At 46.0% G+C, this 19,496-nt stretch overlaps 2 protein-coding genes across 2 annotated transcripts in view; both read right to left on the bottom strand.

Moving 5' to 3' along the window:
* Positions 1 to 19,496, bottom strand: part of RELL1 (RELT like 1) — a 55,426-nt gene that overhangs the window by 20,041 nt on the left and 15,889 nt on the right. Inside the window, exons 2-3 of the mRNA XM_066573205.1 lie at positions 11,928 to 12,152; positions 5,564 to 5,638 (exon numbers count right to left, since the gene is read on the bottom strand). Coding sequence (XP_066429302.1) covers positions 5,564 to 5,638; positions 11,928 to 12,152 — 300 coding nt within the window. The remainder of the gene's footprint in view (positions 1 to 5,563; positions 5,639 to 11,927; positions 12,153 to 19,496) is intronic.
* Positions 1 to 19,496, bottom strand: part of LOC136572538 (uncharacterized) — a 249,188-nt gene that overhangs the window by 221,607 nt on the left and 8,085 nt on the right. The gene's annotated exons all lie outside the window — the stretch shown is intronic.

The following is a 19,496-nucleotide window of genomic DNA, read 5'->3' as shown; positions in this document are numbered from 1 at the left end:
TTTGACTTCACAGTTTTTGAATGAATCTAAGCCAAGCAGAAGGAAAAATTATGATTTTTATTTTTTTGGCAATTGTGTCAATTTAAAAACAGGTTTTTTTTGTACAGTGTACATAGGAATGAAGACGTTCACCCCAAAATGGATATCCCCGTTTGTCCCGTGTTCAGAAACATACCAATTGTGGCCCTAATCTACTTAAAGGAAACATGGCTAGGCCTATAATGGAAGGAGCATCTGTTGGATTTCAGGGTACAACGGAATAAATTCCAGGCCCCATTGCCCACTTGTAGAGCCATTGAGCGGCCAAAACGATAGAGAACCCCCACAAATGACCCCATTTTGAAAACCAGACCCCTTAACAAATTCATATAGGGGTGTACTGTGTATTTTGACCCCATAGTATTTGAATGAATCTAAGCAAAGCAGAAGGAAAAAGTTACGATTTTCATTTTTTTGGCAATTTTGTCAATTTAAAACCAGTTTTTTTGTACAGTGTACATAGGAATGAAGATGTTCACCCCAAAATGGATACCCCCGTTTGTCCTGTGTTCAGAAACATACCCATTGTGGCCCTAATCTACTTATAGGACACATGGCTAGGCCCACCCATAATGGAGGGAATGCTTGCTGGATTTCATGGTACAACTGAATAAATTCCAGGCCCCATTGCCCACTTATACGGAAAAAAAATTGACTTCCTAAAAATAATCCCCCCCCGCGCGCGCCATCCATATTTTTTGGCATTCCCTAAATATTAGATAAAGGTAATAATATAAACTGCGTTTTATGTCCGAAGACAGGGGTAATTACGGAGGCTGGTTGGGATGGGCATATGGGGCAAGAAAACCGGGTATTCCCCCTCCTCTCTCGCTTTTTTTGGGGTATTTCGTGACCTCAGCGGCAGGGATGGGATGTAAAAAAGTGGCGCTCTGTGAGACTTTGTAATCTTGCTGCGGTGCGGCGGCCTCACACAGAAGGTGCTCAACAAGCTGCTCCTGGAACTGCCTGTAGGCGAGCGTTCCCGGGGCTTCTTGTAAATTACGGGTTACAGGTAGCGATCTGAATAACGCCGGGCTCACACGGCCGTATGCAGAATCCGCTTGCGGAGGTCCACAGCGGATTCCAGCTGTGAGCCCGGCTGTGACCCTGCGTACGGCCACGTAATGTACTGCGCATAACTGCCTACTCACACAGGCGGTCATGCGCAGTACACCGTTTTTTGTTTTGATTTCCCGCGCCGTCGCTTAGAGATGACCCGGGTACCCGCAGCCCGTACACAATGTATTTGCACATGGGCTGCGAGAATATCCGTGGTCGTAGAGCACAATGGGCTCTAGGTCGCGGATATCCGCGGTAAAATATAGCATGCTGTGTTCTGTTTCTGCGAGTGGATTACGTAATTCCGACCCGCTAATTGGGGGGAATTGTGTAATCCAATGCATGTGATTGATCCGTGGATTAATGCTGATCCAGCGCATGCAGAACCCGCAACTCCTCTCCGGTCATGCGTGACCGGCCTAATGTTAGTTCGCTACTTTATCACGTGACCGGGGACCGCTCAACGAGGCCTCCGGTCACTGCTCCAAGCACTCAGCGACCGTCGGTCGCTGGGAGCAAGGAGATTTAAAATTTGCTGGGCTCCCCGGCTCCTGCGAATGTGTCCGGCATTTTGCCGGCGGGCGCATACCCAGTAGCCGGCAGGATCCATGGAGGATAATCGCATCTGGATTCAAATGCGGAAGCCTCCGAGAAGATGTTTCATCTCCTCTCACCGATTGCATCGGTGAGGGGAGATGAAACTTCCACTTTTTTAAAAACTTTTACGCGATCGCCATTATGCATTGGATAAGGGCGATCACGTGACCAGTAACCGCATACCGCGGCTCCCCGTGACATCTCCAGGCTCTTGGCTACCTTTGGTAGCCAGCAGCAGGGAGATTTTAAATTTCTTGGGCAATCTTTCACTTTTGCGCATGCGTCCGCCATCATACTGACGGGCGCATGTGCTGAAGCTGGGGTAAGGTCCACGGATCAACATCCCATCAAGGAACAAATCCGGGGACCTTGGGTATGTAATTTCATCCCCCTTTACGGATACGATCCATAAGGGGAGAGGAAACTAACTTTTTAAACTTTTTTTTAACTTTTAACTTTTTTTTTTTTTTTTACTTTTTAACTTTATATGATCACCGTTATCCGATGGATAACGATGATCATATGACTGGAAACCGCATACAGCGGTCCCCAGTCACATCTCCCTGCACTCGGCTATCTGACAGCCGGGTGCAGGGAGGTTTTGAATTTGCCGGGCTCGCCAGCCTTTTGCGCATGTGCGCCACATTGGCGCATGCACAGAAGCCAGCGGAGGGTCCCGAGACCGTCCAGAGGACATGGAGGAAGCAGGGTGAGTATTTTCACCTTCCCTCATGGATCCGATCCATGAGGGGAGGTGAAACTTTTCCTTTTTTTACTTCTTGCTTCACTTTTCCGCGGTCCCCGCTGACATCTCCTGCCTCCGGGCTACCTACAAGAGCCGGGAGCCAGGAGATCTTAAATTTCCTGGGCCGCCAGCCCTTCTGCGCATGCGGCTGACGTAATGCCGCCTGGCGCGCATGCGCAGAAGGCCGGCTTCGGGGCCCGGAGGACCAGGAGAGCGGGGAGCAGTGCGGCGGACGGGGGTAAGTAATTTCAGCTGCCCTGATGGATCCGACCCATCAGGGCAGCCGGATCTTTAATTTTTTAAAAACTTTTATGCGAACGGCGCTATCGATTGGATAGCGCCAATCGCATTGCAAGGGGGGGTGTCCCTGCAGCCCGGGATGACAGCTTCATGCTGTCTGCTACCTGCGGGCACCGACAGCATGGAACTGTCACGTCCAGAGCCTGAGGGGCTTTATTCTCTGCAGGACACATGTTTTTACATCCTCAGAGATTAAAGCCCACTTGGGCAGGATGTAAAAACACTATGGGCTGGTCGTTAAGGGGTTAAAGCCGCATCTACAGTTTTGAGCAATCATCATTGCATACTTTATAGTAGCTAATTAGCTACAATAGAGCTATGCAGGCAGAGCGGGACACAGTTGCTACCACTAATAGAAGAATACAGCTGCTTTGCATAAGCAAACCGCTGTAGTATTCTCCTCTCTGACTGCCAGTGTCCCCACTGTGAACTGACAGCAGGACACAGGCACAGAGAATCTTATCAGCGCAGCCAGCTGATAACAGCTGATCGCTCAATTCTAGCACACTAGAATTCAGCGCTTAACGACTCGTGCACGAACACGGCACAATATCCCTGCATTTAGACAGAACGAGAATCGCGCAAAAGACGGCTTTGAGCAATTTTTGAGAGATTCTCGTTGTGTCTAAAAGGGCCTTTACTCACCACTAAACAATAGAAGAAACTCACCTTCAATGTCTCAACAAAAAAGTTAATGACCAACTTGTTCTTGTATAAACTTACACCTGAATAATACTTCCTTTTATAGTCTGGGAGCTTTAACCATTAAAAGGAACTCGTCACGTCCGCACAGCGCCAGAAACTAAAGGCGGTTTTAGACGTAACGATTATAGTTAAAATAAAATAGTTCAAAGAAGCAAAAGAGAAGGATAATCGTTCAGTCTAAACGCAGACAACGACTGGACGCTGATCAAGAATGGTTTACTTTCCGTTCGTCGCTCATTTTATGCAGGCATAGAAATCATCGTTGGCTCATTTGCTTATCGGTCGGTTTAAACAGCAATTGTTCAGTCCCTTTTATTCGCTTATGAAGAATTCTAAAAGATCTGCATTTGAAAGAGCCTACGATGCATTGGCCTGTCTAAACAGGATGCACGAGTGAAAACAAGTGAGCGGCAACGGCACTCACTCGTTCCAGCGAGAATCGTCGCGTCTAACAGGACCATACCTTTTCGGTGCTGCTAGGGGACATGGCAGAACCGGATGAGGCATTTTTAAAACTCACCTGGTCTCTGGTTCCTGCAGTTCAAGTTTTAAAACCACCTCACCTGGCTGTGTCACTTAGTTTACGGTGCTGTGGGGTCGTGACAGGCTGCCTACAACAATGCACACGAATGGATGAGAGAGCAAAGGTGTACCTAGCCTATAAGGAAATAATTTGGATGATAGATAAGGTTGGATTACTGATGAACACAAGAAACATTCATGACTATTTCACAAAAACGCAAACAATCAAAACAGATGGCATCCAGATTACTAAGAAAAGGTGTAATACATCTGGTCATTACCGGCAGGATGCAAACAACAAAACGTTATGGAAATGTATGTGGTGTATGTACAGCCCAATGCTTCACCTTCATACGAGAAACCACAGGCTTACCTTCCCTAGCGACAACAGGTAAAGGCTGGTTCACACCTCCAGTAGAACTTTCCATCTCCCGGTTCCATTTTTGGATTAAAATAGAATTAAATGTTTCCCTTCTTTTCCCCACTGATTTTAATGGGTTTGAAGAAAAAAAAAAAAAAAAACGCAAACTGGAAGCCGGACCTTTTTAATCTTTTCCTGTATTTGATGCTAAATCTCTAATACACTTTAGAAGTGCCAACTGCTAATTTTCTACTACTAAAGCTCTTAACAGTATGAAGAAATTCATGAAGCTAAATCGCAGAGGCCAGCGCTGGGCGGCCGACACATTAGCTGCAGCGCAGCAGGATGCCTTCTATTTCCAATAGCAATACAACACTTGTGCTTTGGAATAATCTGTACAGGAGTACAACTCCAGTGCCAGTCTAACTGTACGATGGGCTCTTCAAGAAACCCCATTGCCCTCAACACAAATAGTCATACAACTGGAGTCCTTACCAATGCATTTAAGTACACAGCTCTGTGCAAATGTTTTAGGCAGGGGTGGAAAAATCCTGCAAGGTAAGAATTGTTTTAAAAATAAAAAGCGCCCTGGTCGCTCCAAATTTTTTCTGCAGCAGGACAACAAGCCTAAATATACAGCTAATGTCATTAAGGACTACCTTCAGCGTACAGGTCAGGAAGTGATGATATGGCTGCTCATCATCCAGTCTGCCTAGGTCGGATTATATGAAGAGACCGAAGAGTCTGAGCAAGCCTACAGCCACAGAAGATCTGTGCTTAGTTCTTCAAGAAGTTACCATCCCTACAGAGTTCCTCCAAAAACTGTGCGCAAGAGTGCCTAGAAGAATCGATGCTGTTTTGAAGACAAATATTGATTTGATTTAGATTTCTCTTCATTCACTTTGCATTTTGCTAATTGACAAAAAGAAACTATTATTAACACTTCTAATTTTGAAAGCGTTCTTACTTTGAAGCATTTTTTCCACACCTGCCTAAAACTTTTGCACATTACTGTAGATTAAAAGTGTATAGGACTTGGGCATTATTCACAAGGTGCTATTTCACAGCAGATTTGAGCGGCCACATGCAGATTTGGCCCAATTATCAGGGCTAAATCTGCATGCAGATGAAAATGTCTGAAAGGATCTGACAGTTTGCAGCCTGTGTGACCGCATCCATTGTTGTCAGTTTGCAGACACACACATCTGCTTTACCCTGCGTGATGTGAAACGCACCTTCATTTTTCATGATGTAGTTGACAATCTGCCCAACGGTGTCATTGTTCGTGTCTCCGACGCTTTCTTGCATCTCTGGAAGGAAAGTGAAAAAAGTAGTAAGTCAGTGTTAGAGGCATATTGTCTGCATGAAAATAAACTAGGGGAAAAAATAAAAAGCATTAATGGAAACGCATCGGGCAGTTCTAAAAGGTAATACAACTCCTTCATTCTATCCCATAAAGGAATATATTGGAGAGCTGTGTGACGGACAGTTTCTTCACCTTTTCAGCTCCCAAAAGATTAGTTCTGGAGATTTTCTAGTTCTGCGAAAAGCAATTCTACTTAATTACACGGCTGCATCCTGTTTTGGAGATAGGAAACCGCTGGCAGATACAAGGAAATGTGGTGCGATCTACTGAAAATCTGATATTTGTGCTGATCATAACACACATTCAGCGGCAGATGTTACCGGCAAATACTTCTGATGAGCCATCCTCAAGAAAAGTCATCAACAGCTGATCAGCTGGAGTGTGCCACACAGGATCATGGCCGATCAGCGCCACACAGGGTATGGAGTGAAAACTAATGGCTCTAACCCTGTATAGTGTCTGACGCCGGTAACTGCAGGCACAGCCCCCATTAAAATCAATGACAGCTGCGCTTGCAGTTCCAGCCATTCCACCGCGCTAGGAGCAACCAGTTGATCGGCCAGGTCACAGGTAGCGGACTCGAGCTGATCAACTATTGGATTACGTATTCTGAGGAACCTACCTGAACCGGGGGCAGTAGGAACACGGGACAAATATGCCCATTTATGTTTTATTCGGTAATGCTGTTGCATTTCAGAAGAAAAAAAAAAAAAAACAAACATACTCAAGACTGACAGCTCTTCCTTAGGCCGGCTTCACACGAGTGTGACGGGCTCCGCCGCGGAATATTCCGCAGTGAAGCCCGTCACGGCGCCCCCCAGAGACCCCATACTTACCAGCGGAAGATAGCGTGACGACGCTTCCCCGCCCACCGCCGTCGCGTCATGTGACACGCCCACCGCGTCACATTACGCGGCCGGCCGTGTCACGTGACACGCCGGCGGTAGGCGGGAAAGCGTTTTCACGCTATCTTCCGCTGTGTTACAGCGGGAGATAGCGTGAACGGACGGCTTCCATTGACTGCAATGGAAGCCGTCAGCGCGTACACCCGAAGCAAATAGAGCATGCCGCGGGTGAGGACGGGAGATTTCACGGTGCGGAATTCCGCATCGTGAGCATTCAGCTATTAGGTTCAATAGAACCTAATAGCAGCGGGCAACGCAGCGGATTTTTGCCGTGAATTTACGCGGCGTAAATCCGTTCGTGGGAAGGAGGCCTTATGCCGAGGGCCATCAGTCTAGATGACAAGGGTAGAGGGAGTCCGGCACAGTACGCCTCTTAGGGCTTCTTCACACGCGAAGGCGATATCGAGCCGCGATTCACAGCCCAATATCGTCCTCGCAATCCATGTGAAACCCCTGGATGCAAGGTGTTTTTATGTGAAAACAGCCTTGCATCCCTCCATTCTAGCTCAGCGTCATACTTCTAAGGCTGCTCTCAAACAGGAAGCTGTAAAAACGCTGCAGTTTTTCTTATGCACCCCATTATTGCAGAGGGTGGTGAGGTGCATTTAAAAAAAATAAATAATAATTTGTTGGAATGCACTAAAATAGAGCAGACGACATTTGAAAATTATGGCGCCGCGCTCAAACACTCGTCTGAGAAGCCCCATTGAAATCAATGGAGGCATTTTACAGCGTTTAGCGCAGCATTTGAAATACTGCATTAACGCTGTAAAAACGGCCTGTGTGAGAGCAGACGCAGAATGTTGCTCTGGAAACGCAGCAGCATTTCAGGATAAAACATACATGGGCCGAATGACATCTCTGTCCCTGAGCTCATGTTGCCGGTGGTTCGGGCAGCACAAACCAAGTGATAGGTTCACTTTAAGTACCAATGACTGTCCAGATAGAGATAGTGGGTTGTGTGGGTGTGAGGGTGTCCAGGCCATAGTACACGCATACACGGACCCCCTTACCAGCTAGTGAGTCCAGACATTTTAGCCATATTCAGGCCTTGGCAACCTAAAACAATTCTTCAAACAGGAGGAGGATTATTTCTGCACTTTACTCTCGAGTGAATAACTTCTAGTAGTCAAAATTCTATTTGCTTGCTGTGCAAGACGGCCCGTGGTCTGGTGGGAAAAGACTGCAATCCAATGTGTATGACGGCAATGAGGCAAGAATGATCTGGCATGTTGGAATTTCATACATCCATTTCCTTTATTTCACTGGGAGATAAGTGTTGCCAGGTGTCAGTAACTTACCTCCCCATACTCTACTGATATAACCATGAGGTAGATCCAAGGGGAGAAGATTATGGAGAAAGAATCAGGAGAGATAATCGTCAGGGCAGATCAGAGCTACTTCTGTCAGATGTCTAGGCAAACTGTAACCTACCCATCACTCATCGGTCACAAGGAGACAACATAATAAGATGAAAGATCCTGTCTGCATAATGAGTTCTCAGCCCCATGTGATCAGATCAGTCTACAGGCTGCAACAAGCAAACTACTTCCCACAACCAAGATGGCCCATTAATCTGCATGTGACACAAAATGTGAGGTCAGACAATGGCATTTAAAGCAGAAACATGACAAGTTTACCAGAGGCACCAACAAAGTACACGGAGGGCGGCCGTTTGGTTTTCTTTTTTACTTTTTAAACTAAAATGTTTAAAAGTACAATAAAATTTCTAATCCTAATGAAAAGGGTTCTCCCTGCCATAGCAGGTTCTAGCATATTAACCTATCCCAGTACAGTGACCTCTGCTGTGAGAATCCAGTTCTGTAGTTCGCCCCCTCCAGGCTTGTGTTCTACACTTTTCTACCAGCCTCCGCTATCCTTGCCTACAGAAGCTAATCCCAGAGCAGAATACTAAATGAAAGCTACTCTGACTGGATGCTGCGTGAATGAAAAGGCTTTTCCTTTCGGACAGCGGTCATAAACCTGCCCCATTAACTGCAGGGCACAGAGTGTTGTCAGAGTGCTGGTCACGGGACTCGGAGGCCAGAAGAAAAAGGATTAGTTGCCTGGAGGGGGAAGAGCTACAGTACTGGGTTCTTCACAGCAGAGGTCACTGATGCTGGGATGAATCTCTTACAAAAACAAATGAAATTAATAAAAGGAGCATTTCATAAAAAATATGCCAGAATAAAAAAACGGATATGCGAAGTGTAATTTTTTTATTTAACCCCTTAAGGACCAGGCTGTTTTGTACCTTAAGGACCAGAAACTTTTTACGATTTAACATTTCTAGTTTTTTTTTTTCAAATTAGTATATTTACACTAAAATAAAGTTCTGGAACGGATTCCTCATCTTGCTTCGGACATTTTGAGATATATAATATGTATGGTTTTAGATTACAGGGCGCCTAGAGCGGCGTTTTAGGTTGGCGTCGGTTTTGGGTTATTTTTTTTCTTATATATATTGTTGTTTTATTCTGCAATTTTGTCTTACTAATGTATGTAATTATGTTTTTTACTACCTGTGTCCCCCAGAGGTCTTACATGACGTTTTTTTTTTTTTATTTTTTTATTTGACACTTTCCCACTTTGGCTGAGGCATCCATAGGAGCCCCAGTTACAAGGGAAAACATCCCCTGCAGTGACATTAGTCACTGGCAGAGCTGATCTGGGTCTGCTAGGATCCTGCAGATCTGCTGTAGTAGGGAACCCCGGCGGTCACATGACCCCCCGACTCCCTTAGTGAAAGTTACACTTTACTTTCTAGTACACAGCGCTCATTGAGCACTATGTACTCAGGGAAGCAGAAGGCAGAAAGGGTTAAGAAACCCTCCTGCCTTCTCCTCCGGGTTATCAGCTGTCAGTAACAGCTGATAACTAGAGATGAGCGAACATACTCGGTAAGGGCGATTTCCCAATCGAGCACCGCGATTTTCGAGTACTTCACTACTCGGGTAAAAAGTACTCGGGTGCGCCGGGGGTTGCAGAGGGGAGTGGGGGGGGAAGAGAGGGAGAGGGAGAGGGCTCCCCTCTGTTCCCCCCAGCTCCGCCGCGCCCCCCCCCCCCCCCCGAGTACTTTTCACCCGAGTAGTGAAGTACTCGAAAATCGTGGTGCTCGATTGGGAAATCACCCTTACCGAGTACGTTCGCTCATCTCTACTGATAACCCGTTCCTGTCTCTGATTGATTACAGAGCAGGAGGCTTAAAGCACCGCAGTAATTTTACATACGGCTAAGCTTTAAAGGGGTTGTCCCGCGGCAGCAAGTGGGGATCTACACTTCTGTATGGCCATATTAATGCACTTTTTAATGTACATCGTGCATTAAATATGAGCCATACAGAAGTTATTCACTTACCTGCTCCGTTGCTAGCGTCCCCGTCTCCATGGCGCCGTCTAATTTCTGTGTCTTCTGACCGCTTTAGACGCGCTTGCGCTGTGTGGTCTTCTGCCTGGTGAATGGGGCCGCTCCGGCGCGCTCGCGCCGGAGAGCTGGTCTGCGCGTCATCGTAGCTCCGCCTCCGTCACGTGGTGCCAATCAGCCAATGAGGTGGCTGTATCGGCAGTGGAACGCAAGGAAGGAGAAGACAATCCATGGTGCACCATGGGAGAAGACCCGCGGTGCACCATGGGTGAAAACCGCAGTGCACCATTGGGAAAGGATCGGCGGCCATCTTTAAAAGAAGAAAAGAAGATGCTGCGCGAACGGGGATGCAGGTAAGCGATTTTTTTTTTTTTTAAATAACAAACGGAATTGATTTTAAACAGGGCAGAATGCGGGGGTAAGTTGAAAAAAAAAATTTTGGATTTCGCCGCGGGACAACCCCTTTAAGCCTAGGACCAGGCACCATAAATTTACAGTGCCTGGTCCTAAACAAGTTAAATATGCGTATGATAACACAGCCCAAAACAATGTATTCCGTTTGGACAGCATATCATACGCAGCCTATACAAGGGTATACAGCTCATGCTGTGTGGTACGCAGAAGTTTATTTCTCCTGTGTATGGATACTCATTATCTACACGCCAGGGTCCATTGACTTATTGCCTCCATTCACCGCCATATCACGGTGCATTGTCTGTACATCTAATAACTCACCTGGCAACACTGTCTCATTGTACAATTGAGAACAAAGTCCACTTACACTTTGATTACTTTTGAAAGATTAGAAACAAAGGTATCACAGCATGAGCCTGAATATAGTTCATCATAGACTTACAATATATACTTGGCCTCATTTACCAAAACTGTCCAAAGAAATCCAACATTCCTTCACAAGTGCCATTATATCCTCCGGCAGGCAGCATTGTACCCGTGAAATATTTGGGGATATGACTTCCTACAAGCCCTCCTGCTGGCAGACGACGCACACGTGCCACATCTAGCCTTGTACAAGGCTCCCGTGCTGTTTTTGCCATCAGTATTGAAGCATATGATGCGATTATTGCCGGCATTCTGATCACGAGAAAATAACCTCCAACTAAGCAAACAGAAGTCTGTATTGTCTTACAGGACGGCGCTTCTATTAAGGATGACGCACAACCTGCCGGTAGCTGCTCTCAAAGAAAAAAAAACATGGAAAGTGAACTTTAGGGATGCAGCCTAGTTTAGTACTTAAAGGGAAGGTGCCATCAGAAAATGACCCATTATAGAAATCACATTTTTGTGTTCGTTTTTTTTTTTTAATTTTCGGTCACAATCTATATTTTTTTTAAATTCTAAAATCTTGCATTATTCACACTGAGCACAGAACCTAACAGGCTGATACTTCCTGGTCTGTAGAGAAAACTTTGCAGCCGTCATCTCACTAATACCACAGGCAGGATAACACTGAGGTAAGGCTGGGGTCACACGGGACGTATTCCTGTCGGAAATCTCGCAAATTGGCCACAGCGAAAAAATGCGGAAGGTGCTTCATCAAAGCGCGCGGCACTTAGCTGCGGGTTTTGGAGCGGCTTGGCTACACGCTTTTCCGTTGCGGCTGACGTTTCCATAGAGGAACTGCACAACAGAGGAAGCTCCCTCTGTGAAGCCGTTGCACGTCTCCACCGAGTTGCTGCTGCTCTCGGAAGCTTGCTGAAGGTGTGTATATGGCAGCCAGTCAGAAGCTTCCACCAAGCTATGGGCAGATCAGTGAGAACGTGTATTCGGCTGCCAATGAGAACCTTGGGGCGTTCCCTTTAACTTAGGCCGTCTCCACCCATAATCCTGGTGGAGACAAGATACAACAGTACCCATGCATTATTGAATTTAAGCCCTTCCATCCATAGCAAATTTAGGCGTAAGGCCAAGCGGCACCTCCTGCATCTTAAAAAAAAAAGTACGTACCAATTTCTCCAGTGATTTTCTCTTCCGGTTCTGCTTCCGTAGTGCACCGGTAGCCCTTCTTCTTTAGAATATGGCAGATGAGGACTCCTAGCAGACCCATGATGAAGAAAACAGGAACCAGGTAGAAGGCAACATATTCGGGATGGCCACCAGATGAGGATTCAGCTGAGTTACCTGTACTTGGCATCGCAGTCAGAGAGTCATTTGCTAGCTCAGACTCCAATACTATAAAAAAATAAAAATAAATAATCATATGGTTTTCCTAACAGAAGCATAACAATTAAAAAATGACAGCCTATCTAAAAACAGCCACCAGCTGATCGCTGTCAGTCCTGCGCGGAGAATCCCTGGTCAACATCTAGGTGAAATCTCATGCAAACACACATTTTCTCTGCAACGTTAAAAAGCAGAGTATTACATAGAGGCCCTTCTAATGATCTAGCAACTGTGAAACACAGCCGAGTTTGCCAGATCATTGGCTTAGGCTGGGCTCACACAGAATCCACTTGCAGGGGCCTGCAGCGGATTCCAGTTGTGAGCCCCGCCATGACCCTGCGTATGGCCGCAAAATTGTACTGTGCATAACCTGCGTACTCCGTACACTTTTTGTTTATATTTCCCGCACCGTTGCTTAGCGATGACATGGGTACCTGTAGCCTATATGCAATCTAACTGTGTATGGGCTGCAGGTATATCCGCGACCATAGAGAACAATGGGATCTGTGTTGTGGATATCTGTGGTAAAATAGAACATGATGCGTCCTATCTTCCACGATTAGATTATGCAATTCCGACACGCTAATGTGAGCGGAACTGTGTAATTCAATGCATTTGCTTGATCTGCATATTACCAGGGATCATATGATCGCAGGATCTACAATTAGAATGCGGTCGTGCGAGGCTGACCTTATAGTCATAACTGCTTGCACCAGGACAAAAGGGAAAGGAAATTACTTATGGAAAATACGGTTTTATGTTAAACATTTTTGAAAAACTTTTGGCGATTTTTTTTCTTGATGCCACAATCTACACTCATTGTAAAAAAAAGCACATAGAAGAGGTTGTCGAAATTGTGAAACTAAAAGTGTGATTGTAACGTTGATATACGCGATTACAATATCAGAGCAAAAGGATAGTTTATTGCGGAAAACTGACCCCATTGAAGGGAGGCTCAAGTACCCTGTTGTACCGCTTCTAGCTTGGCTACAAGAGGTGATACAGGCAGGCATGGGGGCTCTAGTACCCTGTTGTATCACCTCTAGCTTGGATACAAGATGTTATACAGGTGGGCATGAAGGCTCCATACCCTTTTGTACCACCTCTAGCTTGGATTTAAGATGTGATACGGGGAGGCATGGAGGCTCCAGTACCCTGTTGTACCGCCTCTAGCTTGGATACAAGATGTGATACAGGTGGGCATGGAGGCTCTAGTACCCTGTTGTACCACCTCTAGCTTGGCTGCAAGATGTGATACGGGGAGGCGTGGAGGCTCTAGTACCCTATTGCAGGGGTCCCCAACTCCAGTTCTCAAGGACCACCAACAGGTCATGTTTTCAGGATATCCTATGGTAACACCACCTGTGGTAATGTCTGAGGCACCGACAAGAATTACATCACCTGTGCAACACTGAGGAAATCCTGAAAACATGACCTGTTGGCGGTCCCTGAGGACTGGAGTTGGGGAACACTGCCCTATTGTACCGCCTCTAGCTTGGATACAAGATGTGATAGAGGCGGGCATGGAGGCTCTAGTACCCTGTTGTACTGCCTCTAGCTTGGATACAAGATGTGATAGAGGCGGGCATGGAGGCTCTAGTACCCTGTTGTACTGCCTCTAGCTTGGATACAAGATGTGATAGAGGCAGACATGGAGGCTCTAGTACCCTGTTGTACTGCCTCTAGCTTGGATACAAGATGTGATGCGGGTGGGCATGGAGGCTCTAGTACCCTGTTGTACCGTTTCTGGCTTGGATACAAGATGTGATACAGGCAGGCATGGAGGCTCTAGTACCCTGTTGTACTGCCTCTAGCTTGGATACAAGATGTGATGCGGGTGGGCATGGAGGCTCTAGTACCCTGTTGTACCGTTTCTGGCTTGGATACAAGATGTGATACAGGCAGGCATGGAGGCTCTAGTACCCTGTTGTACCACCTCTAGCTTGGATACAAGATGTGATACAGGCAGGCATGGAGGCTCTAGTACCTTGTTGTACCACCTCTAGCTTGGATACAAGATGTAATACGGACAGGCATGGAGGCATACAGGTTCTATATGGTATCCTGTGACATATTAGTTTACATTTGCTGTAACTGAGCCTCTAGATTGTGCAAACTCGTAGGCTGTTGAAGTCGATGTACCAGATGGTCTTATACATGTTCTACTGGCAATAAATCTGACGACCGGACGGATGTTGGGACAATCCTGCTGGAAAATGCCTCCTGGAAGCCGCCATAAGAGGAACACATGTGGCTGCAGGATGTCCTGAACATATCACTGAGCTGTCATTGTCCCTCATGCAACTACAAGGGGTGACCAACTGTCGCATGCGATGGCCCCGCAGACCATCACACCAACGGAGGGGGTAGTGTGCCACTCCACAGCAAAGGTAGGATTTGAGGCGCTCAACCCTAGGTCTCCAGACATTAACACGTCTGTCGTCAGTGCCCAAACTAAACCTGGAATAGTCACTGAAGACAACCCGGTTCCCATCCTGTAGCAGTCCAGTTTCATCATCCACGACACAACTGTAAATGGAGCCAACGGTGGGTGTCAATGGATGTGTAATGTGCATCGTGAGACCAAATCAAAGACCTTCATCAGAGTGCCTGGAAATGTTTCCAACAGACACGGGGAGTAACAATGGCGCCCCCTCTCTCTGGATGGCAGACAAGAAAACAGTTGGAAGTTGCTCATGCTTGCTCAGATGATCCTCTCTACTGGCGGTCTGTCGAGGGCGTCCTGCAGCGTTTCACAGTATAACACGGTTCTTTAAAATGAAAGATGCCGTCAGCAAGTCATGCTTTGTGTGGTTCAGGCAGCATGACGCTGCCAACAGGTTCCCTTTAAAACCAGGAAGCCGACTAGAACAATGTAAGGTGACACAACAGGGGGGAATGGAACGTAAGCTCGCAGATGGTAAGAGGATGATTCATCCATCATGTGGGAATTTCTTGGATTCCTAGAACTAACACAACTTCTATGGATTATGACTGTAGAGTAATGTAGTCTCCCGCTGAGTTTTTCCCTTTACACCCACAATTCATGAACTTTATCAGTACATAAAGATACTAGTTCATGTAAAGCCTCAACACCGACTACTAATTAATATAAAGCAATTGTAGCTCAGCACAGAAGATACTAAAAAAAAATCTTTTAAGGGTCCTTTTACACGGGACGTGCTTAAAGGGGGTTCTCCAGGCAGGGGCCACTGATGATAGTTCGGTCTAGACGCAGCCGACGACAAAACGAACGAGGATTGCTCACTTTTTGCTTGTCGTTCATTTTCTGCCGTAATAAAAATCATCGTTGGCGTGTTCACCTATCGTTCGGTTTGACCAGTAATCTTTCGGTCCTTCTCATTGACAGTGAATGTGAACGACTAGACGATTATTTTTCGTTTGAACGAGCAATAATGTATCTGTGAGAAGAATAATCAATGAATCGCAGAGGAAACAGTTTAGGTGTATTTACTAATCAAGTTGACAAGTAGCCGCAGGGCCATTTTTCTGCACGAGTTCTGTCCAACTGCGAGAGGGACAGAACTCACGCGGGGAGAGAACCCGATCATGTGAAAGGGACCCAACGCTGAAGGATAAAGCTGAAATGCTTTATTAAATATATGAAGCTTAAAACCACTAAATCTATGCAACATGCATGCAAAGGAAAGACATGCAGAAAATGGCAAAACATCACATTTCTGACTCCACGCTTTTAGGAGGGGGGGTGATGGTCTCACACAGATGGATTCTAATTGCGGAATCCGTGATCGCTGTTCGTACGTAGAATCTGCAGCAAAACGCAAGCATTGAAAGGCATGAACTTTATATAAAGACTTTTGCTTCACACCTATGGATACGAATTGCACATTCCGCAAGCAAAAGAAAAAATTTGCAGCATGTTTTATTTCACCGCGGATGGCCTCCATTGAAATCAATAGAGGCGTCCGACCCACAGCACATACGCAATCAACACCGTAGGAGATACAAGCAATGAAAGAAAAAACAAAACACTGTACTGCACATGACTGCCAGCGAGCCACCGCGGTCATCCACAACACAGTTCAAGCAGGTACGCAGGGTGACCAGCCGGGCTCATACCCGAATCCGCTGTGGGTCTCCCGCATGTGGAATCTGACCTGTTCACGTGAGCCCGGCCTTACTAATGAGAGATTGTTGTTATAGCCTGCGGATAGGCCATCAATAAGTTACAACTGGACAACCCCTTTAAAACAAAGTCTATATTTATCATCACATTTTAGGATCAAACGTTTTGTGCTTATTTTTTTTATAGCATTTGGTATTATTCCCACCCCCAAACATATAGTAATAGATAACATTCTGGCTGCATTCATTCACCACTGAAGGTAGTTTACTGCATACTACAGTATATTACTCATGCGGGTATTAGTGTATCTTGACGCCACCAGCAAGTACTGGTGGAGTCAAGATTGACGGGGTGACGCCCCCCTGAAGCTCATTGGCTGCACAGGTGGTTCTGAGCCAGGTCCTGGCCGGTCACTAATGAAGGATTAGAAATTAATGCCAGGCCGTTCTGCCCCTCATCCACTGAAGCAGCTTCTAGGACCTTTAGGTATTCTGCAAATCTGGAGCTAGGGGTGTGACAGGGGCGTTTCTCCTGTCAAACCCCTAGCTTACGGTGGCGTCAAGATACACTAATACCACTCATGTGCTCACGTCTACATTCATGGCAGATACAGTCACGTTTGATGTCCGTAGTGCTATATGCAAATCCACAATGCAGATGTGAACAGAGCCTTAAGGCCTATTTACAGGTAACTATTATTGCTCAAAATTCGTTCACAGCAGTTGCGCAGGTCGGCAAAACATGGGACTGGTTGAGATGGACTTAACGACAATAACTGGAAACGTAATTTTGCGCAGTCTCTGAAAACCCCCTTTAATTTATGTCTATGCAGGGGATCTGAGGCTGCGCAGCCAAAAAAAATAGGGCATAGACCATTGCAAAATATTAAGAAACGTGTCGGCACATAACTTGTTTAGGAAGGGGGGAAATAAAAAGGCAAAATAAACCAAAACGGTGTTCAAGGGTGAACAAGTGTTGAGACATGGAGAGCAGGAGGACTGCAGAAGCAGGTTCCAGTATCGCAGCCACCAACGGCTGCACCCAGCCTGGCCAGCCCAAGCTAATAGCAGCGACTTCACTACAAATGTCCTTATATAGAAGCTGCAGGAATCTTCAGATGTAATAATAGACACAGAACTTTCCAGTGAGAACACAGAAAAGGGGAAAACAAAGCAAAACCTATGAAAGGATGAAGGGGAATCTAATCAAGTCCTGCTTAAAAAAACCTAGGCTCATTACATACCCCAACATGAGGCTCTTTGGGGACTTTCACATGTTGCCGATTTTAGTGTGGATCCTCACCAAAAAGTTTGCCAAGATGTCGACAGTGGATACACAGAGAATTTCAATTCAAGGTGTGAATTCTACTGCTCATCTGCACCAAAATTCATGTCAATGTGGTGCAATTTTACGAGAAATTCAATATGGATTTTGGTACAAATTTTCTACTGCGGATATTAGGCCGAGAAACTTGCAAATGCACACTGGCAAGTTTAACGCAGAAACGAGGCATTGCTTATTCAAGAAGATATATCACCTGAAAATGTGTAGCTGATGAACAAGCGCTCGTTAGTCAGCTGATCAGCTTGTTAATGGAAGCATAAGGATGTTCGCTGGTCGGTTGCACATCTTCCTGTTCCAACAGGGAACCAACACGAGCCCTATGGGAAAGGTCATTCGGCCTCTAATAGAATTTGAATCGGCCTATATAATGGCCTAGAAGACTTGTGTGGATCTTGTTCGGCTCTCATATTACAGAACAGATTGCCGGGTGTAGAAGGACCCTTAGAAACGTCATGTTTCCACCTGAGCATTTTCTTTTGATATCCATAGAAGCTGAAGTCTGCAGTATATTTCTGGCTTCCGATGAGTTTGAGTTCCCATTTCTCCCATAGACCTATATCACAGTTCACGTCTGTACCACCCTGACCAGGTCATGTATCCCCATTCCATCCCGTCTTTTTCGCATCACTCTACACGTTATATCCATGTTGGCTCAAGTACTGGCAGATAGAGAAAATGGTCCCCTGGATAAAATTAGCACCAGGTCCCTAGTGTGTCCCTCCGCGGACAACTTCACATGGGCAAGTGCAATATAGGGCTGCGAATCACAGTCAGATATCACACTGACCATCCATGTTGAAATCCCCGAGGATGCAGGGAACCCCCGCCGTGACTGTCAGCTGTGGTGGAGATTCACATAGTTTCTGCCATTGTTTGCAATGTGAGACCTCACATTACGTGCACTTTCCCATGGTGCAATGCTGCGGCCAGCCCCATTGACAATGATGAGCGCTGCGATGCAAGAGCACGCACAAGACAGAACATGCCACAATTTATTTCCCACATAGCATCACGGTGCCATGCGGGGAAAGAGGGGGAAAAAAATATATATATATATATATAGCTCATGTGTATGACCCCATTCAAAAGAATGGGGTTCATATGTGTGTGACTCACCTCACGCAAATCTCGCGATTGTATTGCCCGTGTAAAGTCGCCTTTGGGTTTATTCACACAGACATTTGTGCATAAAACATTTGCACACACAATACACAGAATAGAACCCATCGATTTTGAGCGCGCATTTCGTTCATGCAAAAAATATGCTGGATGCTTTTTTTTGCCATTTTGCACATGGAAATAGTATATACTGAAATAACTTAATTGTCCATTTCAATGAATGGGAGCGTGGTTTTGTTACGTGTGCAAAAAAGTACGGAAATACACAACACCCATTCCACAAAAACGCAGTGCGAATGCATATGTAAATACACCCATGCTTGTGTATATCTGACCTCATAGGCGGAGAAACCTTACTTTGTTACTTTTGCCCTATTCTGCCCCTTCTAAAGTCCTGCACCATACATTGGCGCCACATTAAAATACAGTTGTCAGTCTCACAGATGCCAATAAGTGGCGAGTGACATCCCTATTAACAGGGGGCTCAAGTCTGTAGCATCAGGAGCGCAATTGTTTATAAGAAAAGGGAAGAATAAGAATGTCTCAGTTTACAGTAAGTTCTTTGCCCATTAATAAGTACATTACTTCCTTCTGCCATTGTTAGCGAGATATTTCTGGATGAAGTAAAATTAAGAAAAACACGACAACCGTACGGTAAAATGGTGCATATAGAACCCAGCATCTTACCGGCGTGCGGACCTGCATATCACTGTGTTTGTGGTAGCGTACGCCTGTGTGTCATGCACGCTGTTCTGCGCCGGCTTCCTGCCCCCCCCCCCCAC

The sequence above is a fragment of the Eleutherodactylus coqui genome, chromosome 7, assembly GCF_035609145.1.
Source record: "Eleutherodactylus coqui strain aEleCoq1 chromosome 7, aEleCoq1.hap1, whole genome shotgun sequence".
In the NCBI taxonomy this organism is placed as follows: Eukaryota; Metazoa; Chordata; class Amphibia; order Anura; family Eleutherodactylidae; genus Eleutherodactylus; species Eleutherodactylus coqui.
This window is presented reverse-complemented; position numbering and strand designations above follow the sequence as displayed.